Source organism: Ipomoea nil, unplaced genomic scaffold (assembly GCF_001879475.1).
Source record: "Ipomoea nil cultivar Tokyo-kokei standard unplaced genomic scaffold, Asagao_1.1 scaffold0276, whole genome shotgun sequence".
Classification (NCBI taxonomy): Eukaryota; Viridiplantae; Streptophyta; class Magnoliopsida; order Solanales; family Convolvulaceae; genus Ipomoea; species Ipomoea nil.
This window is the reverse complement of record NW_017616704.1, coordinates 1,589,498-1,612,914: the sequence shown is the minus strand read 5'-3', so window position 1 is coordinate 1,612,914 and position 23,417 is coordinate 1,589,498. Positions and strand designations below refer to the sequence as shown.

The 23,417-nt window shown below is 35.3% G+C and overlaps 1 protein-coding gene and 1 long non-coding RNA gene across 7 annotated transcripts; one reads left to right on the top strand and one right to left on the bottom strand.

Annotated features, from left to right (window-relative positions):
* The first annotated feature begins 5,231 nt into the window (after positions 1 to 5,231).
* On the top strand, positions 5,232 to 6,973 carry LOC109154919. Its single transcript, XR_002049814.1, has 3 exons — positions 5,232 to 5,367; positions 5,458 to 5,524; positions 6,904 to 6,973. It is a non-coding gene; the product is annotated as an uncharacterized LOC109154919 (long non-coding RNA).
* A 2,735-nt stretch (positions 6,974 to 9,708) lies between these two features.
* Positions 9,709 to 19,528, bottom strand: LOC109154897. Of its 6 annotated transcripts, none has more exons than XR_002049813.1 (11): positions 19,103 to 19,528; positions 18,029 to 18,119; positions 16,974 to 17,057; positions 13,426 to 13,629; positions 12,910 to 13,328; positions 12,571 to 12,831; positions 12,199 to 12,491; positions 11,938 to 12,086; positions 11,741 to 11,848; positions 11,593 to 11,653; positions 9,709 to 10,078 (listed from the first exon to the last, which is right to left on the bottom strand). XR_002049813.1 is itself a non-coding variant. In XM_019302639.1 (10 exons), exons 6-10 carry the CDS (start codon positions 12,267 to 12,269, stop codon positions 9,824 to 9,826), a joined length of 669 nt encoding a protein of 222 aa, XP_019158184.1. In that variant the 5' UTR covers positions 12,270 to 12,491; positions 12,571 to 12,831; positions 12,910 to 13,328; positions 13,426 to 13,629; positions 16,974 to 17,057; positions 19,103 to 19,504; the 3' UTR covers positions 9,709 to 9,823. The 6 variants fall into 6 exon arrangements, 2 of the variants coding, with proteins under 2 accessions (XP_019158184.1, XP_019158189.1); XR_002049811.1 differs by having other exon boundaries at positions 11,938 to 12,111; positions 19,275 to 19,504; XR_002049810.1 differs by having other exon boundaries at positions 11,938 to 12,111; positions 12,199 to 12,831.
* Positions 19,529 to 23,417: the final 3,889 nt, after the last annotated feature.

Genomic DNA, 23,417 nt, shown 5'->3' with positions numbered 1-23,417 from the left:
GTGTTGGTGTTGGTCTTGTCTTTATCCTTTGAAGTTTTTGTTGTCCTTGTGGTCTTGGGATGTGTTACCGTGTTCTTGATGAGAGTGTTAAGTCTTGTGTTGACGATTATTCTTGGTTTTGGACTTATATATATGTATTCCATTTCGAAAATGGCTTTACAAATGTATATCTTACCTATGTATGTTATTTCACATGTATTGGTGGGTTACCAGCATTATTCGCTGATCGGGCGTCGTCCCATGTTATTGTGTTCTTTCAGGTGATGTCTAGACGAGTGCGCGGTCTAGTGCTTGCTAGTATAGCTTCTCCCTTACGTTTTGTGGCCTGTGAGCCAGCTTAGATGTAGAACAATGAGATATTTGGTTTAGATTTAAACATTGCAGATGTTGCCTGTGCGTTCATATCTTTGGTGAACGTGGCATAGCACCCCGGATTCCGTTTATTTATATACATCTATCTTTCAGTCTTCCGCTGTGATTGTTGTTTGGTTTAGTTATCTGCATGTTTAAGGCTTTAAAATAGCATGTTTTTAGGGGGTGTTACAGTAACACTCGCCCTCGTCTTCGGGAGGCTCGGGTAGCAGAGGTGGAAGCGAGGTGCCCAATGCAAACCCCACACCAGCCATGCTATCCTCGCTCAACATGGGCGCTATGTACAATATTGGACCCAGGTGACGAAAGGCAAAGACGTGGGATATCAAATTGCGGTTTTGCTTGGGGGTCGCATGTTTTCGAAATCGGCTACTCCAAAGAGACACAAAAGGAAGCTCAGGGCCTATGGAAATGAACACGAAGGCGGGTTTTCATTGGTGGTTGGAGGAGTGTATGTCTTGGATGGTTTTCATGTGGGGACGAGTCGAGAATGCCACCCACCCCTTACTTGCTCGGCCCGAAGAACTCGAGACATGGTAGAGATAATTGAAAAGATCGAGATAAAACTGCACCCGGTTCTCCCTACATCTAAGAAGGAAAGCTAAGAGCATGTAATGGGAGTTTGGGACTAGTTGGCCCGACCAAATCTCGTAATAGTTAAGGAGGGTCAAGACGAATGGATGGAGGAGAAAATGGGGGCCGAACGAAATGGAAAGGACGTGGATACCAAAATAGTGGGTACCCGGAGGCTCGGTAACATTATCAACCGGGGAGGGGACCACCACCATGGCACTCGACCCCACTATTTTCTTTGCTTTGTCCCATTGATGGGCCAAGGGGTAAGACACAGTGGCGCGCGGGATGGTCACGTCAAGGTCCGTGTATTCCGCGAGCTCGGGGTGGCTATTTCAAAAGGGTGACCACCCCCGGGGTAGGCATAGAGGTCATTAACTTCGTTCCCGGGGGAAGGGAACTCACCCACGGGGTTGGAGTCATCCATGTCAACCTCGCTACCGCTAATGGAGTTCAAGACACTAAGATCAAAGCTAATGGACATGCAAGGGGAGCAAAAACCGCGAGGGGAAGGAGGAGGTGGCCTCTCAGTCCAAAAAAATAAAATAAAATAAAATAAAATAAAATAAAATATATATATATATATATGTATATGTATATATATATATATATATATATATATATATATATATATATATATATATATATATATATATATATGTATATATATATATGTATATATATATATATATATGTATATATATATATATAAAATAAAATAAAATAAAATAAAATATATATATATATATATATATATATATATATATATATATATATATATATATATATATATATATATATATATATATATATATATATATACATATATATAAAAATAAAATAAAATAAAATAAAATAAAATATATATATATATATATATATATATATATATATATATATATATATATATATATATATATATATATACACTAGTAATTATCCCGTGCGATGCACGAACTATTATTAATTTAATAAATTTACCAATTAAATTTTTGACATCCTCTGAATTAGCAAAGAAAGTAATGATTGTGGAAATAGAAAAACGTACTTGAGTTCTTGAGCTCAAAATTAGTTTGACTAAAAATGTAAGTATAACTATACAATGTAATATTTAATATTTTTAAAAGTTTAATTATGCTATTTTTATGTTGATTTTAAAGTTTATTGTTACTTGTATTATTATTTGAATTTGAACTTTTTTTGAAAGGAATTTGAATTTGAAATAACTACTTTAAGTATATAACTAACGTATTTAAATAAAACTTGTGAATAAAATAACAGGCGATATTTGTCAAAAATCTTCACAAAAAACTTATTCATTTGAAAAAGATTATTCATGTAAGAACTATATTTATTTATATCTAATTTCTCCTCTTTATATATGTGGAGTCAAATTAATTTTAATTGAGGTTTAAATGAATATATACACAAATTATATTAAATATAAAATTTTACCAATAAATTTGAACACAATAAACTTTTTTCATACTTCATTATACTTTAATATATATAGAGATAGAGATAGAACTATAATAATAAAATATAATTTATAAAATATAAATATAGATAATAACTTCAAAAAAAATATGTATAAATACTTCTACACACACAATTAATGCGTTCATACTTGCAAATCTTGTTTCTATCAAAATGCATTCACACTTTGAAGGGAAAATTTTGTGGCTATATTATGCTTTATTATATATAGAGAAGTGGTGCACTTTTGTAGGGATTCTACTTCATCTGGTGAGAGTCTCGCGGACAGAGGACGGAGGTTGGTGAATGTTGAGCTCGGCATGTTTTTGCCAGGGGTTGGGTCATGACTGTTCTACTCTCTTTCATTGTCGAATTCTCGCAACGAAGAGAGTGGGGGACTCATGATGGATATATTATGACCGGAGCAGATAGACCCGGGAATACGGAGCAAGGAAGTACAGAATGGGCCCGGGGGTCCAAGACACCTCGGCTCAAGGCGCCTCGGCCCAAGGCTCCTCAGCCCTAAAGCTCACCTCGGGGTGGGCTCAGCCTTTGAGCTCGTCACGGTAGACTCGGCCATACCGGGCTCGCCTCGGAGGGCTTGGCCGTATTGACCCGCGGACCCGGTCCACACCCTGGCATAGTCAACCCGGAGATGCAACCACCCCCCGATTTAGAGGGGGTGGTTGGGGGTTTGGCTTGTATAAAAATCCCCCACCTTGTTTCATTAAAACATGTTCAATCTATTATAGCTACTTTGTCCTAGCGAATCGTTGTAATAGACTACCTATTATTATAATACAATATATGGTCTCTGCGACCTTACGACATCGTTCTATCCTTTTATTAAACTTACGACATCGTTCTATCCTTTTATTATTTACGTTCTTTACCGGGTTTAGTAATTCGGATCCACACCGAGTAATTAAACCCATCAGGGTTTATAATATTTGGGGATTTTTAATTATAAGGTTTAATTGATTGTGGGTTTGTTGATTATCGCCCCATATATACATACTGCATCGTTGATGATGGATTTATATGGATGTGTACGCAACTGTATTTTGTTCGGTGACTACATGAACTGCTTTGTGTTCGTTGATGTTGGGCAGTACGCCATGAAATCAAATCTCTAAACAAAAATTCCTTTTGCCTTCTTTTATCATCAACATATATGGTTACTTATGCATACTGTTTATATATATAAGCATTGATTTGCATGTTTATATATAAATGTACAATGAATGTATACTGTTTAATATTCACTAGTACAGAATTGATCATTTGCCACTGTCGTAAATGACATTTAGCTACTGTTGTACAACAGTCGCGAACACTAGAGTCACAAAAAGCCTTGGACATTCCGCGACTATTGTTCGTCGTTGATTGGGAATTAATTCGCGACTGTTCTTAATGTCAAACAATCGCGGATTGTATTTTTATTTGTTTTTTAATTTCTTTATCTGTGGTTATCCGCAAGTGTTTTAGGATAGAAACAGTCACGGATTATTTCTTTAAAAATATATACTGCGACTGTTCTAGTTGAAGAACAGTCGCGGATGAATTCTTTTTTTTTTAATTATTTAATTTATTTTTGTTAAATCCCCTTTTTTTTTAATAGTTCATGTACCTGTTACAATTAGAGTCCTACACAACACAATTTATCTATCAATACACTATTTATATCACCACACTTTAATATCATAGAAACACAATACTTTTAATACAAAAAAAACATCAATAGTTTAACAAAATGCACTTGAAAACAATACTTTCATCAAAACACAATACTACTTTATATCCTCGATCACACTTTAATATAATAATATCATCAAAACAAGCACAACACAATACTATCATCAAAACAAAACTATTTATCAATAAAACAAAAGTTACACGCACTCCGAAAAGAAATATTTTGCCCATTGCTCTCGAATCTCATTTATGTATTTGATGGAGTACGGACTATTACTTTCAAATGCCTACAAAAAAATTTAAGTAATCAAATTTATGTTAATTAATAAAATATAACTTAACTATACATAATTGTATTTAAATTCACTTCCCTTATCCAAATCATCAACAGATGAATTGAATATTTTGTCACGATATCAAACATGTATCAAATGACATAATATCCACACTCAAAATCTCCAGGTTGTATCGGGCACTTCAAAATATATATATATATATATATATATATATATATATATATATATATATATATATATATATATATATATATATATATATATATATATACTCCGGATCCCACGAGTGCACTTATATGGATGAGATCATGTAGAAGGTTGAGATTGAATGTGTGATACCCCGATTATTTGAGTATTATAATTTGTTATAAATAAACTGTTTAAAAAAAATTACTACTATTATGTTATGGTTATTAATATTCCTAAACCCATAATACTTATATGATAATAATAAATTAATTTTTAAATCCTAAAACTAATATGTTTATATTATATTAAATAAATTTAACTTAAGTTATAGTATGTATATGTGATTCTCCAGTACGTTAGATATATATATATATATATATATATATATATATATATATATATATATATATATATATATATATATATATATATATATATATATATATATATATATATATATATATATGTTAGTTTATTAGATTAATGTTAGTTTATTAGATTAAGTTTGAGATATATATGTCTAGTCAGGATGTAATTCTATGATATTAGTTACCTAAACCTTTTTAAATTCACTCTCTAATTCTTAACACACGCTGCTACTGGAATCAAAAGAAATACAAAAACAAACCCTAGCATATACGACACCTTCCCCTCCTAAATCATCATCTTCGCAGTCGACACTCTCATTCTTTTCATTCCCAGTTTCGGCTTCGACACAAGAGAACTCCTGGGTGTCAATTTTTCTTCCATCTAGTGTCATCTATTCGTAAGTTTAATTATATGTTTGTGGTAAAATTTCTATGATTATATGCTTATGTGATTTCCTGTGTTTATATGGACATTCAATTTGGTTTAGAAGGAGAGTTTGCAGAGGAGCAAACGTAGGACTCGGGTCAAGTGTGTGATTTGTTTTACGTATCCAGGTAAGTGCTTATGTCTATCAAAAATTACTTTTACTCTGTAAAAATATATATATATACTTCGTGATTTTGTGGGCATATGTGATATGGTATTTTGTGGTGATTGAAAAGGATAACTTTTACACAATTTGATCATTGCCTGAGAAAATTCTGACTGGCGCAGCTGGAAAGAAAAATTCGTGAAAATTGTTTCCTAAATTTGTTTTTTCTTGAATTTTTTTATGGAGAATCTAGACTTGTTATATTTGATGTTTATAAAAAGTTTTGGTTAAAAATATGTTTCGGTTTTTCCAGAATAATTTCGTAAAGTTTAGGCAGTGTTCTGCCAGTTAAATTACAGTCTGGTGCTGTGTTGAGAAGAATTTTGGTAAAAATACTTCTAGGCCTTAGATTGGCTTGAAACTTTTTGTGTGTATTCTAGACTCTTTATACTACTTATCTGGAAAATTTCATATGAAAATGTGTTACCGATTTTTCCCAGTAAATTTTGCAATTCAGGTCATAGTTTCTGAAAATTTTTGACAGTTTCTTATTTGAGATATTGAGAAGTTGCTTGCTTGTGAAATATCATTACTCTTGTTTTTTATAAATGTGGTGAATAAAAAGGTTTTTTTTTGACTCATATAGTATCCAACTATGATTCTGGATTTACCCAATTTGTTGAGGAGTGAACAGTTGAAATATACTGATTCACTAGGGAGTCTAAAAACTCTCTGTTAATTGAGGAGTGAGCAGTAGAAACATATCCTGTCTCACTAGAACTTTTAGTCCTGTTGTTTTGAGGAGTGGTTAGCGGAGTCTACCACTAGGGTATTTACCCTGTTGAGTAGTAGTCAGTAGAAACGTATCCTGGCTACTAGGACTAGTTACTACCCGTTGGGCTTGGAAACCCATTGGGGGTGTGCACACTTAAGGTATTAGTTCTGTTCCACTTAAATGAGATTTTTGTGTAGTGTTCAGTAGAGTGAGTACTGTTCACTAGGGCTTATCAAATAAGACCCTGCCCATTATTTGGTTGGTTTAAATGGGATTTTTGCGTAGTGTTCAGTGGAGTGATCACTGTTCACTAGGGCTTAAGTAATTAAGACCCTGCCCATTATTTGGTTTGATATTCATCTATACTTCCTAAAAATGATTTCTTTTGGAAACGCGTAATTTGGAAAAGAGTTGATTTGAAATCTTAGGTTGAGAAAATTCTATGTGGATTGTGATGTGGAGTAAATGTTATGTTGAAGTTGAGAGAAGTTAAGCCTTGTGGCTAATTATTTTTGAATGTGAATATATATTGTATTAAATCCATTTTACAGGGTGGAGTAAACCTTACTTAGCAATGTTTTGCTAATTTTATTGTTTCGTGTTTCTCCTGTTTGTGATTTGTGCAGGTGAATGAATAAGTTGTTGGCTGAGAGCGCGCCTTAGAACGTAGTAGCTGTTTTATTTATGATGTTTTGGAGTTATTGATTCATATTGTATTTCTTTAGTTTTTGGATTAAGTTGTGATTGAATGTTATGGTTTAGAGCCTAACATCTAGTCAGTGTTAGATTAGATGTGGCGGTTTCACCCTCATTTATTATTAAGGACTTAAAGCTATTTTGTAAGTTGAATTATTAATTAGTTTCTAAATGGTGGTATGCATACTTCAGGAATTCTATTCATGGCAGTTTCTGTTATAGTAGCCTATTTATAGCATGTGTTGAGAATTAAATTTGGGGGTGTTACAGAATGAGATTTCTTATATATTTAAGGTAGTATTTTAAGCATAAGGGTGAATTAGTCATTGTATTCTTAAACTATTTTTGGTTACAAATCAATTGGGATACATACCATCCGAATGATAATATGATTAGATATATACTAATAGTAACAAACGCTATTCATTTTGTGGGGAGAACTGTAATATAAAAATCATTTAGCACACCAAGGTGGAAGCGCGTTCAACTTTCCAGCGATGGTGACGGCGGATACGGCTAAAGGCATGTGCAAGTGAACTACATTTGAGTTGGATTATATTCTTACGTATGTGCAGTTATTATGTTGAGTGAGTGCGTTTGTAAGATATGGTGTGTGCGGTGGATGGCGTGTGTTTAGACAGTGCATGTGGATGGCGTTTGTTTAATTAGCAGTAAGTAAAATAGATACCACACAGGTCTGAAAATGTGTTCTATACAATGCGACATGTGTGTTGATATGAAATGTGATTTGGGGGGTTTTTTTTTTTTAATGTGTGAGGTAAACTAAGTTCTAGCTTTTAATTTGCTGTAAACACAAAACAGATAGGGATTTGATGAGTTACATAAGGTGTCATATAGCCTGTTCAAGAGAGTTTTATGGGTGTGTGACATTAGGAGATATATTTTCATTGGATGGGATATCAGAATACGCGATAGGCAAGTTCGTTTGGCCTGAAGTGTGTGTTCCTGAAGTCTACATGTGGTCTGTGCAAGTTCGTATTATGTCTGTGCAAGTTCGTATTATGTCTGTGCAAGATTTCTCGGTAATTGAGTTTAGCCTTTTCAATTTTAATACTATTGAAGGTATGTGCTACTTATATGTTTTTAGCGTTTGCATGTTAGAATACAGTCTGTGCAAGATATCAGTCATGTTTAGGCAAGCGTGTCCAAAATAGTTTAATAGCGTGTGGAAATTATGTTTTAGTTGTGCAAGTTTGTGTAATAGCATGTGCAAGTTTGTCTAGTGGCCTGTGCAAATTACTGTAAAGTGTATGCACTGTATTCGTAATGAGAGTGCAAGATATGTGAAAGTGTTTTGTAATACCGTGCAATTCAATTTTAATGATAGATTGTATTATGAGCAATTCAATTTTAATACGAGGGGAGGCTATGTGATAGTTATATGTTTCTAGCGTATGCATGTTAGCATAATGTCTATGCAAGATGTCTTGTATGTTCAGTCTAGCGTTACCAATAAAGTTTAATAGTGTGTACAAATTTTGTTTTAGGGTGTGCAAGTTAGGGTAGTTGCATGTGCAAGTTACTGTACGTAAATGCTATGCACTGTATTTGTAATGAGAGTGAAAGATATGTGAAATAGTGAGGAAGGGCATCTAATAAACATATTTCATAGATGTTTAGGCATGGCTAAAGCAAGACCAAAAAAACTACAACAGATGAGATAGTGGATGGAAGCGTTTGAAGCGACATTAGGGGCGAGGGAAGAACAAGGGGCGTCTGAATTTGGGAAACATGCAATTATGGAATCGTATTGCGGTGTTCCAGGCCCAGAGGTGATAGAAGTGCACCCACCTCCAGAGGCAAAAAACAAAGGGTCGGGCAAACGACTGAAATCAGCTAGGGAGGGAGCAATGATGTAGCAGGTTAAGAAAAAACGGACTTGCAAAACGTGCGGAATGGCGGCTAGCCATAATAGACGAAGCTGCCCACAAAAGTAGTTATGCCACTAGTTTGTTATTATTGAGTAGCCCAATAATGTTTGCATTTTAAAACGCTGGTTGTGTGAGTTGATGATGGTGTGATGTTATTTAAGGCGAAATATGCCCTAGCCTTTATTGAGATTGGCAAAAAATTATAAATTGATAAATTCTCCATTAGACGACGAATTGTGCATGCGTGTGCATCATGTGCGACCAAATAAAACTGCGTAATAAGTCATGGAGAACAAATTAAGGGGGCAGTGTTGTTGGGTTTTGGTGGTCTGTGCGTGGGAATCACACGGTTAGTGCAAGTGTAGTAGGTTGAGTTGGATGACGGTCACAAATGGATGTGTAAACTGCTCAAAAAGGTGCATGCGTTAGCGTATGGAGCAGTGTGCGAATACGTGTTAGTTTATTATGAGCTGGATAATGTGGCATTCCGATTTATGGGTGCGTTGGTGCGATTTAGAGTGTTAGTTTAATGTGAGCAGAATAATGTGGCATGCCGATTTATGGGTCCGTTGGTGCGAATTAGAAGGATTTTTCCATTGAGACAGCTTCATAAAATGATTTTAAATGATGGTTTTGCGTACATATAGACGTGAAGGTGTGAAGAATTTGCCCTAGGCTTGTGCATAAAAATGAGATAGCCTGTGCGTACACATTCGCATTTACAACCTGCATTAACAATGGAATACATAAAAACGTAAAGGATAAAATAACTGCATTTTGTACAACATATGAGTGCACGGCGTAGTAATATCGAAATGTTTTAACAAATTTAATAGTGAAATGTTTTGCAAAAGTTTGAAATGCGGCCAAGGAAAATATTTAACGTGCAAATTTAAAATTGAAGTGTATGTAAAAGTTTGAAGTGAGGCTACAGAAAATATGAAATGTATCGTGATGTTCAACGACCACCGCCCACACTGCTGACGATCGCTTGTAGACATGTATTGCTCTGAAACATAAGAATTTCAAAAACATACTGCACGCACAAGGCGAGTAACACACGTGCATCCCCCCTAGGCAGGCCACAATCCCACGAAGCAATCGACTGGCCTACGTACGTCTCCATGTGACGCATTGCAAACACCCCACAATCCAAAATAATAGATGAAACAAACTCACCACCAAAGTAATTCGCACGTGCCATAACAACGAACTGCACACCAAAAACACAAATGAACAACCCTAGATGAACTACTGAACATAGTCCGTAATGTATACTCTTGAACGAAAACCCATAATGAACTAATACAAAATAAATAAAAGAGATAAAGACACACACACCATAACCCTACAGTGCACACAGCTCAAAGACCCAAACCCGGTGACCAAACTGAAACTGAAATACAAAAACGTATTTATAACGAAAACGAACTTAAAACGCAAATTACAACACACCTTGAGCAAACAAGTGCACAAATTATTCCCCACAATCAATGTAATTCGCACATGCTATAACCCGTAATGCACAGACATAAGACGCACACACCATAAGTACGCAATGCACACTGCACTATTAAATTGTTTTCCCACAAATCCAAACCCAATGACCACAAATGAAAATGAAATACAAAAGCCTATTTTTAACCACAATAGGAAGTCGCACCCACCATAAGAACTATACGCACACTGCACCAAACACCAAACAACGACACTAAACGCAAGAAAATAAAGGTCCAACAGCAGAGAATAAGAAAACAAAAAAACAAAGGTCGGGTTGCATACACGGCAAAATTAAACACACACGACACGTATGCACAAAACCCGAACACACACCCCATTTAAACTAGTTCAGATGCACATACTTGAAGCCGATTCGCAAATCACCGCACCAAACGCACGAAAACAAGTAAAAGAAAACCATTAAAAAAAAAAAACAAAAAAACAAAAAACAAAAAACAAAAAAAAAAAAACAAAAAACAAAAATAAAGCCACACTCCCAGCCGCGAATAACACGAGAACATTTAAAAAAAAAAAAAAAAAAAAAAAAAAAAAAATCCACGAATAAAATCACCAACTCACACCCCCCTTTCAAAACCCCATCCCCCCACCGCCAATCACCGCACCAGTACAATCAAACCAACCCCCCCCCCCCCCCCCAGTCCTTACCCGCCAAAACACAGACACGCAAATAACATGCTGGCCAGACACGGCCTTTACCCCTCAAAAAACCAAGAAAAAAAAAAAAAAAAAAAAAAAAAAACCAAACCAGCATAGTACGAGAACCCAAAATACATATCAAGTTATTATTCTGGGCAAGTTAACTTGGTTTACAATACTCCGAACAAAAAACACTGATCGCACACGCCGACCTCCTATAACGCACCAACCTCCCCCCAGACGAATACATACCCACCCCAACGTCCATCAACCACCGGAAGCCCCCCGACCCGCCATTACCCGAAAATATCCAACCAAACCAGCAAAAAGAAAATGAGGCAAAATAATCGGAGGCAAAATACCCGACCTCGTCTGCCAATACTAACCTCACCGGATCCAATATATATATATATATATATATATATATATATATATATATATATATATATATGTGTGTGTGTGTATATATATATATATATATATATATATATATATGTTATTAATTTAAGCAATTTACTGTAATTCAAAATATCACACTAATTAAAACTTAAATTCAATTTCTATACATACTTTGCATGGCTTCCAATCGATATTCTTAATCCGTCCATTCGTAGGAATAGAGCGAAATGCCCTATATTAATTATAAACATACATAAAAATTTATAAATAATATAATAGAAGTTAAAATACTTATATATATAATAAGATATTTACTTACAAATTAATAGAAACTTTAATTTCACCAATATCGCGATCAGAAGGCAAGGGATACAAGAAACATATGCTTTTTGAGCGCATGCAAATCACCAAAAGTAACCAATGGGATCTGCATTTGAAAAACACACATACATTATTAAAATTTTAATACCTAATACTTGAAATACTAATAAATTAGTAAAAGAACAATATTCATACTGTTGATGATATGGTGCTAAAATAAATTGTTTATCTCTGTTTTGCTCCATGACATGAATGAAATATGATATAACATTGGTGGCGTTCCGTTTAAGCATACTATTGCAAATCTGAGTCGGACAAGCAAACCCGATTGACCTAATTTTGAACTGATTGCACAATCGATTAAGAAATCTAAAAATTAAGAAATAATTAATAAGAAATTTCAATAAATATAAAAAACATATATATAAAATACAAGAGTAATTTTTTTTTACTTACAATATAAACACTTGTATGATTGAGACGTCAAGCCAATTCATCAGCATCGAATCCTTTATATCTTTCATCATCACAAAAATAGAACTTGTGTTTCTATGATGGAAGATTTTTTCATCCAAGCCCAACTCAATATACTCTTTATTAGATAGAAAGCTTTTCAACGCATTCACTAAATACTTGCAATTGTCTCCCAAGTGTTGTAAGACATCGTCATCAACAAAGGGAGGTCATGTACCAATAGCAGATATATCAACACTTTGGTCTTTTAGTTTCTTATTTTGTTTTGGTGAACTCTACAAATATAAAATTGTAATTTTACTAACATTTTAAACAACGAAAACTAACTTAATAACTAAATATAAGAATGCATACCTCATCTAAACTCACTAAATGCATAGGCTATTGTACAAAGTTGCCAACGACATCTGCTATAGTGACATACGGCTGATCTGGCATAGGGATATTAAATTGCTCTCGACCTTCAATCACTTCATCCACCCAAACTCTGACACAGTTATGAAACAATGGTTGACGATTCACCAAAGTCTCGTCTGTAGTTGGGTGAGCCATACCCTTTGCAACAACAATAGGTATGCCATATAGACAGACTATTAGTGAACACCTTTTGGGAGTCTATTCATAAAAAACATGTGTTAATCTCAATCTAACAAGAAACAATATTTTGATATAAGAAATAACTTTTAATATTACCTTAATTGTTGTAACTCGATATGTGTCAACTGAATGACAATTGCTACAAGTAGGCGATTGATCACAAAGCGGTGAATCACTTTGAGGAGTTCCAGCCAAGACCCCTTGTGAAAATAGATGTGTCCCTGCCATGTTCTTCATCAGAAACTTAAGTTGCTGGTCCATGGTATCAATCTTGGGTTTCATCTGTGCTTCCACCTCTGTCATTGTATCTTGCCTACATTTCTTTAACATTTGTTTGACAGCTTCTTCTGTATAAATCCCACGCGATGTGTTTTGTTTCCGATCTGGTCTACCAAACACTCCTTGGATGGTAGAGTAACTTCCAACTCCTCTTGCATAACCTGAATAATCATCCTTTCCAAGAAGTGTGGATGCTCATTTAACGCCTGCATTTTCCTCGCCTTTTGACTTTTTTCCTATGATTTCACTAACATGTTAATATTCATTTTTTTGGTGACTAACATGGTAATATTCATAAAACACTTTACTTATAACTGAATGAGCTAAATATACCTTAAACTCTTTACTTTGCCAATTTGCTAATGTCGCCCATTTTTCATCACTCAAGAACGAATAAAGTTGTGTAGGAGAGGTATAACTTTTGTACTTCTTGTGAACATAATCACGTAACAATCTACTCTTAAAGTCTTTCCATCTTCCCGATGCAATTTTCAAAACCACTGGCTTCTTTGACTCATCTTGAATACCAAACTGTCCCTGAATAATAACATGCGCATTTTATATATATATATATATATATATATATATATATATATATATATATGTATATAAAGTTATTGAATATACCTTAACATTTTTTGTTTTTAAATTATATAATTTAAGTACACTAGATAACTTAGTAAATTTAGTACTTCCAGGGAGCAAAGGTTTTTCAGCATTGTCAAACAAACTTTTAAATTCATGAATTCATGTAACACCCCCCAAACCAGACCTATATAAAAGCCTTAACACATGCAGATTAAACAACAAAACTAGCACAGCAGAAGATAAAACGAAAACTGGATAAAAGAAATCCGAACGGGGTGTCACGCCACGCCTACCAAACACGGTAAACGCTACGACAAACAATCTGCAAGTGTATACATCTATCCCAAAAACATCAGTCTAAACTACTTTCGCGCACAGGCCACAAAACAAGGATGAGGGTACTAAGCTACCAGGCACTAGACATCGCGCTCGTCTAAACATCACTTGAAAGATACAAAGATAAACATTGGGACGACGCCCGGTCAGCGATAAATGTTGGTAACCCACCAATACATGTGAAATATCATACATAGATAGATATAAGGTGTAAAACCATTTTTGAAACGGATACATATATATAAGTCAAAAGCCAAGATCAACAGTCAACACAAGACTCATCACTCTCAAAGATAACACGGGAACACATCCCAAATCACAAAGGCTAACCACAACGCGAAGGATAAAGACTCACCCAACGGCAACACATGCCAAAGCAACACATGCCTCCGTGACTACACACATCACGAGAGAAGAACACTCAACGTCGGCTTTACAAGCCCTCGCAACATCACCCATCACGAGTTGGTATGCCTTTCTTATGCCCTGTTCCAACCTTATGGCTACCCCCAACCTTATATCTTCTTCCAACCATTACCTCCAGGACCCCTGTACTTCTTAGTCCAACCTTATTCCCCCGGGACCGTCGTCCCCCACCAACGACCACCAACGAGACCACCAATTCATAGTACACAAGGTACCGTACACGGCAACACATGCCCGGATAACACATGTTATCCCCCAAAAACGTGAACCTTACACAAAGGCCACAACTCCATAATCACGTCACGGCCACCACGAGGACCGCTGCAATACCTTGGTGACTAGTGTCCCATACCACTAATCATGCAATCCAAGTAAAGCCACACACACACCACAACTCAACAAGAGTCAAGCAACGGATCACAACGAACGTATGAAACATACTCAATCAAGGAACGGGTCACAGCCCAACAACATCAACGATGAATAACACAAGTTATCATCAACCAAACGGAAGGTACAAACAACACACACGCTAGCATGAAGACAACAAACTAGTATGCTTATCAACGGGGAAACTCAAGATAGTTCCGAGGAACACACAAGACACCTCTCGGTCCAACGAAACACAATGTTGAACACTTAGCACGATTCAAGACACCAAAGTCCTACATGGATACCTACCATATAGTTCTAGACATACGGAACATCAAGAAGACGCTCAAATAGTTCCACAAAAGAACAACGGGAAGTCAAAATATCAAATACCGAGTCAAACGGATCACGGGGAACAGATCCCGAACAAACACCACAGTGTTCCCCGCGGATGGACCCACGGGTAGGCCCCTACCCGTGGTTCCGCCCGCGGGTACACTACCCACAAGCCTATGTACCGGCGGGTAGGGCTCTCCCCGCCGTTCAGCCCGCGGGTACATACTCCTATGCAAAAAGATCCCTTCGAGGATTTTCTTCTCCAAACACAAATTCAAGTCTAAAACATGCCAAATCTCACCCAACACAACAAAATGACTTGAATCATGGAAAATGCCAAGCAATGGAACAAAGGAACCCTAAACACAAGCTCTAGATATGCAATATCACAAGACAAATGCATAAACCCTCACATTTCATAGCAAAACACATGTAGAATACAAGAAATCACATATAGGTAAGCAAAATAGGTTTTGTAGAGCATGGGTTACCTCTTGTAAACCAAAAGACTTCACTTTACACCACAACAAGCTCCCCACAAGGCTTACTTTCCAAGCCCATTTCAAGATCAAACCAAAAGATCATAAAGATCCTACCTTTAAGAAAAAGACAACTAAGATGCAACCAAAAACAAAAGATGAACTTAGATCTTACCCTCCTAGATGCCCAAATAGGTGAAAGGTTGAATCTTGGAAGCAAATCTTGGAATCTTGACAAGGGTCTCAACTTGGCTTGGAGAATAAGCTACACTTCTTTTCTAGAGAGAAGGTAGAGCTAATTTCTAAGAATTGTAGGGAATGAAATGAAGAAGTCTTCTAGGTTAGGTTACAATACTAACTCTTGGTGAAAAGTCAAGAATACCCTTACTAACCCTTAGAAAGTGTAAGGAACAAGGGAACTCCCCTCAAAGCTCAAGGTACAACACAACTTTAAGGTTGATTAGTCAAATACTAGTCCTTGAGTATTAAAAATCAGGATTTTAGGAATTCATTCTTCAAATAAAATAGGATTAATTACTCAATTAATCCATGGATTGAATGTGGATTTTTGGGGTGTCACATTTCACTAAAATCTTCTTGTACATCACGCATCATTTCATCTATTCGGTCATTATCTTCATCATCCTCATCATTGCTAACATGAGATGTATTATTCTTCTTATTATCTTCCTGAGTTTGACAATTTGCTTGAGTTTCACTTTGTGCATGAGTTTCCTTACTTGCACTTGTACTAGGAAGTTAGCTTTCACCATGCCATATCCATCTTTTGTACCCTTCCTTAAAACCACGGCGAATCAAATGATCCATCACTTCATCGGAACTACGATATCTTTTAAAATTATTACAATCGCAACACGGACAGACAATAAAGTCTTCCGCCTTTTTACTCCTATTTTCTTCAGCATATCGTATAAACTCTTGAACCCCTTGAATATATTTGAATGTAGTGCGTTTTTCATACATCCAACTCCGATCCATATCTGTAAATTCATAAAATGCTACTCTAAGTACTATGGAGATATGGATACGCAATGATGGACGTAAATATAAACGATATTAGGTGATTTGAATTGAAATCAAATTACCTAATTCGTAATCAAATACCTAATGTATCATCGAAGTATACATAACTCATAAGCAAATTCAATATATATACCTGACTAATAAAATACCTAATTTGTCAAGCTACCTAATTCATCAAAGAACCTAATTTGTAATTAAAGAACCTCATTAGTCTAGGGCAAGAGAGTAAGAATTAATAGGAAATAGACAAGAGACTAACAATATTTAGTCTAGGGCAAGAGGGTAAGAATTTAGACAAACCTTCTTCACTGCAGCATCAATATTTTATTTCCATTCATAGCCAATTGTAAATGTAACAAGATATCTTGGCTTGGTGATCAAGTCCTGCAGAACCGTAATCATTTACTAATAAAATAATGTTCATTTGAAAACTTTTATAGAAGGAAAGAGAGTCATCTGCCAAAGCACAATGGACTAACTAAATGCATAATAGAAATGGATTGTCATGTACTTAATGCTGATTTTCTTTTTAATGAAAATAATTGCACCAGTTCTTTAGCATTTCTGCTTTGCTTATTGTTCAAAGAAATAAATCCAAACAGGGATGGTTTGTGTTTTTAGTTGGTTGTTATTTGGATGAAATTGATTTGATGCAACCTGGAATTTGCAATCAAATAAGATGTGTATACATACAAATCACATAAAGTCTTAAACATCAGCCAATTGAGATGCACAATGCTTCTGCAAAACCAAATCTAATCAAATCATTGACCCTCACTTCAAATCTCTCCCTATATATAAACATCCCATACAGATGGTCATATCTCAGAGCCTCAAAGCCTCATTCACTCTTAAACCAAAATTAAACACAAATGGCTGCAATCAAGAAATAATTACTCTTCCTTCAAATACCAAAGCAACAGAATTCAAAGTAAGGAAAACACATACAGAAACAGGGCGGAAAAAAAAAAAACATTGCTTAATGCGCGCACCCAGGTATGGCGCGTGCACGGCAGTGCGCTAGACGCACTGTCTGCGTTGCTTTTTAATTCCATATGGGCCCCACAAAAAACTAAGGCATTAGAGCATCCTCAATAGTGTGAGGTTTTTGAAGAGTTTTTACATGTGTGACTAGGAAAGAGAAAATGGGAGGGGAGAAAAAAATCTGAAAATTAAAAAAAAAAAAAAAAAAAAAAAAAAAAAGTAGATTTACGTCCAGGCGGGCGCAAGTCGTGAGGCACAACTCTCCCTCTTCAATGGTAGACAGTAGATTCCCTTAGGATGATGTGCATGCTTCAAGAAATGAAAATAGCAGACAATTAACAAACAAGCAACTCCGGTAAAAGTTTACTCACCTCAGTTTCCAGTCAAAATAGCAAGGCGAAGTTGACGGGATCCTGAGAGACTCAACCGACTGCGAAAGCACAGGGTTGGATGTTTTTCCAACTGATATTTTCATATGACAATAAAGTTATTTTAAAGTGAAATATGTTCCTACATAAGCTAATTGTGGGGATAAACAATACATATCATGCCAGTTCTGTCATACTAAATTTAACCATGTCCCTTTCCGGGCATATTTAATGTTATAGATTTATAGGCCAAAAGGGTTATGGTAAGGACTGCAAGAAAAAATAGTGGAGGACTGCAAGAAAAAAGAGTGGTGCAATGTACAGTTAATCCAACTGGATTTAAAGTTAGATATTAGAAGAGACATGAATTTAACAGTTAATAAAAGCCCTGCATGCCTTCACTAATTCTAAACTGCCATCTGTATTTTCTTATACTCCTCAGCAAAGAAAAAAGATAGGTAATGCGGAAAACCTTAAAGGCAAGGATGAAAGGCCATTGAGAACTTCTTCTTTTTTCAATCAAATGCCTCAACATAAATCAAGACAAGTTTATTATCTATCACATTGAACTACAAGTCTACAACCAAGCACCTAGGAACTACTTTAAAACAATATGCTAAGCAAATATAAGAAACGCATGCCACAAGTAATCAAATTTCATTACATTGCAAGGACATGTCAACATAAACTCTTCACTTCCAAATCACATTTGTGTGCAGAGAGATCAAATAAATTCATAAGTTTGATTGTGCATACAACTAAACATTTTAGTTAATAGTCCAAAATCAAACAGAAAAATGTCAATAATTATTACTCTGTAATGAAGTAAACTGGTCTATCTAAAGTAACTAATTGTATTCTAGACTTGAATTAATAGCTAATCAACCTTATCAACACTAACTGTTCTAGACTCTATTAGATGTCTTCATGTCTAATGAGTAAATGTATCCAAAAGTTGTATGTATGTGCAATTGTGCATCTGTAACTGCTAGGAATTCAAAGCAGAAATGATAAAAACACCAGCGCTAGGAAATAAAATGTTCATTTCACAAAATTTAGTGAAGGAGGGGCAGAGACCTTAGTCATTTCTGAAGATGAAAATGATTGGCATCAACTCCTTGACCGGGAGACTCGGTGGCCCCGCTGCTTACGGTGAAAGAGAAGCAGAGACCGTAGTCGTTTCTAAACCCTAAACCTAATAAAATTAAAAATTAAAAATTAAAAATAAATAAATAAATGAAGATCAAACCTGTGATGGAGGCAGTGACGGTGGCTGTGGTGGGCGGAGATAGTGACGGTGGCTGTGGTGGGCGGAGGCAGTGACGGGCTGTGGAGATGGCTTTTGCGTCGGCAGTTGTGGGGGAGGAAAGGGCTTTCGGCGGCTATGGCGGCATTCGTCGTTGAAGATGGGTGTGTGTTCGGCGTAAATGTGGGAGCGTCTTCTTCGACGGGGCAACGCTCAACAGTCAACACATTTGTTTAATTTTGTCGTTAGATTTGTTTGTTCGATAAGGAGTAGTGTAGGGTTTTAGATTGATACTTTGATTCAGTTTCTAGAAGAAACAGTGGTGAAATAAAAAAGAATTGTAATTAATTTTTTTAAAAATACTTTCCGCCACCGTTTCAAAGGGAAACGGTGGAAACGGTGAAGTTTTATTTTTCTATTCCGTCACTGTTTCAACTAGAAACGGCAACGGAATCTTAAAGTGTTATTTTAATTTTTAAATCCGCATCCATTATAGCTAAGAACAGTCGCGGATTATCTATCAATTATTACGAAATTATCACCGCGAATTTTTTAATTAAGAATATACTGTTGTTTTTTAACAACAGTAGCTAAATGTCAGTCTCCTATACCCTGTTTTGTACTAGTGTGTGTGTGTGTGTGTGTGTGTGTATATATATATATATATATATATATATATATATATATATATATATATATATATATATATATATATATATATTTGTAATTGTGAAATCAAACCTACTCGAATCAACTGGCTTCTCGGTGGAGCGATGCTGGCGATGGGGCAAAGAGGTGGCGGACAGTGGTTGCATAACGGTTGCAGGTGACCTTGTTGATGGATTGTTTTGTTGGGCAAATTAAATTGAGTCTATTTGAGTTATTTAAGGTATTATGGAGTTGCTTTAAATTCTAGGCTCATTTAATTTTGGGTAATATTTCCGCCTATTTGGTTTATTTAAGGCGTTAAGGGGTTGCTTTAAATTATAGGCTCATTTGGGATCAATTAAGGCTAGAGGTTATATCCACTATTAATTTATATATATGTTTATAAATGAATTATTAGCATAAAGTGAGTGTGTTAGTCACCAAAGCGGCCCACTCAAAGTAATAGATAAATAATCATTTATGTTTATGTTTACAACATATATATAAATTAAGGTTTACTTACATAAATGTTTTAATAGCATAAGGTGGGTGTGTTAGTCGCCAAAATGGCCCACTCATGATAATAGCTAAAATAATCATATATGTTTATGTTTAAACATAAATTAATGTTTATTCACATCAATAAATTATTAGCATAAGTCGAGTGCGTTAGACACCAAAGTGGCCCACTCAAGAATATTGCTAAGTAATTATTATGCTTACAAATGTTTATCGTACACATGTATTTTGCATCATTGAATGACACTAAATGATTAATAAACATTTGTGATCATTAACACATGGTTCTAGCGGTCGCCCAAAGGTGGATCAGACATGTGATTAATGACAATTTAGGATATTATGATTCTTGTTTTGTTAATATGTAGCGCATGTCAAAAGATTACCTATATATTAAATTGAAACTTGATGAATAGTCTCATTCAAGTATGTGTGAATGATGCATGTCGGTAAATTGACATTGTATTTAAATTTGACACAAAGGCAGATCTAAATGCAAACTTAATGTCTATAAATTATAGTATGAATAAAGGTTTGTTACTCAAAGTAATTGATATGTGAGATAAATGTTTGCAGTGAACACTATCGTATCATGCTATAATGGTGACAATTTTGATGTCAGTAGTAATAGCAACAAAGTTTAAAAAAAAAAAAAAAAAAAAAAAAAAAAAAAAAAAAAAAAAAAAAAGGTCAAACATCCTATGAAGGTGCAAGGTGTTATTCAGAAAGCGCATAAATTCTATTTCTGAAACAAATCTAGGCACAAGAAAGCTGAATGCCTGAAGATGATAGCTTGGATGGAAAAGAAAAGTATACATTCAGTTTTAGTATGCTTTGAATTCAATCTTATTGAGGTTCCTTCTATTACTTGGTGGTTAGACACTGGTGCTACAACACACATTTCTAACATTATGCAATGTTCTAATGTTTCAACCTCAAGTGGAAAATGAAAAAGTTTCTTTTCATAAGAAACATGATGAAAGCTAGAATTGAAGGTATTGGAACTTGCAAAATTAAGCTAGATACAAGTTTTTGCCTTGATCTTGAGAATTGTCTGTATGTTCCAAATTGTTCTAGAAATCTTGTTTCAACAGCTAGGTTGGATACATTGGGTTTTACTTTAATATTGGAGACAAATGTTCGTATCAACAAAAAACCCTTTGTGGTTTTGGTGTTTTGTTGGATGCACTATACTGCTTCAATCTTAATGCTGACTTTGTTAATTCCTTGCTTAATGATATGAGTGATGTTCGTGTTAAAAGGTGTGCACCAAATGAATCTTCAGTTCTCTTGTGGCATAAAAGGCTTAGTCATATATCCAAAGAAAGGATATTGAGACTTATTAAGGTTGGAATTTTGTGTCAATTGAATTTTACTGACTGGAATGATGCATGTGTCGATTGCATAAAGGTAAAAGCAAGTTAGACATGTACCAGTACACTCAGCCATAAGAAGCTCAGGATTACTTGCTTTAATACATACAGATATCTGTGATCCTTTTGATGTCCCGTCTTGGGACGGAGAGAAATACTTTATTTCCTTTATTGATGATCATTCTGGGTACTGTTACAGCTATTTGGTGCATGAAAGATCTCAGTCTATGGATGTCCTAGAGATATTCATATTTGAAGTTGAGAGGCAGTTAAATAGACAGGTAATGACAATTAGAGTAGGTAGATGTGGTGAGTATTTTGGGAAAACTTCATAAGTTGGTCAAATTCAATTCCCGATCCATTTAAGAAATTCCTCGAATTTAAGGGCATTTGTGTACAATACACAAATGTCAGGCACACCACAACAAAATGGTGTGGAAGAAAGGCAAAATCGTACTCTAAGGAAAATGGTTAGGAGTATGGTCAATAAACTGTATATTGCCTGTTTCATTGTGGATATATGCATTAAGGACAACAACATACTTACTCAATAGGGTTCCTAGTAAGGATGTTTCTAAAACACTTTATAAACTGTGGACAAGAAGGAAACCTAGTTTGAGGCATGAGGCATCTTCACATTTGGGGTTATCAAGCTGAAGTAAGGATATATAATCCACATGAAAATAAATTGAATTCCAGAACCATTAGTGGTTATTTCATTGGATATCCAAAATGGTCTAAAGGGTACAGGTTTAATTGTCCTAATCATAGTACGAGGATTGTTGAGTCTGGTAATGCTTGCTTCACAACAAATGGCAAAGCCCGTGGGAGTGTGGGAGCTCATAATGATTAAGGAGTCATTGATGGATCCAGATTCATCAAGTGATCCTTTTTTTGTTGTAGTTCTGATTGCTGCGTGCAGCCTTATGGAAATACTTTGGAGCAACAGCAATTAGATGCTCCAATTCCACATGAGGAAGCAAATTGTAAATGAAGATGAGGTTGAAACTCAAGTTGATGATCAAGTGCAACCTCAGCAGGAAGTGGCATTAAGGAGATCTACTAGACAGAAAAGATCAGCCATTCCTTGATGACTATATTGTTTATGTACTTGAGCATGAAAGTGACTTGAGCATTGTTAATGATCCAGTCTCGTTTAACCAAGCCATACAGGATAATAATTCTCCTTGAGAATTATTTTGGCTTTGGTGGCTTATTCTGATCTTGAGCTCCACCAAATGGTTGTAAAAATTGCCTTTCTGAATGGTAAATTAAAAGAGGAAGTGTACATGGATTAGCAGCAAGGCTTCATTGCCACAGAAAAGGAAAATCTGGTATGTAGATTTAAGAAGTCGATCTATGGATTAAAACATGCTTCTAGACAATGGTATTTGAAATTATCATCTGGTTTTGTAGAGATCACTGTTGATCGGTGTATCTACATGAAGGTTAATGGAAGCAAGTTTGTAATCCTGGTACTATATGTTGACGACATTCTTCTAGCTGTTAATGATAAAAGGATATTGTGTGATGTTAAATAATATCTTTCTAAGAACTTTGGAATAGAAATATTTCATTATAGATCACATGGGATTTTAGGTTCATC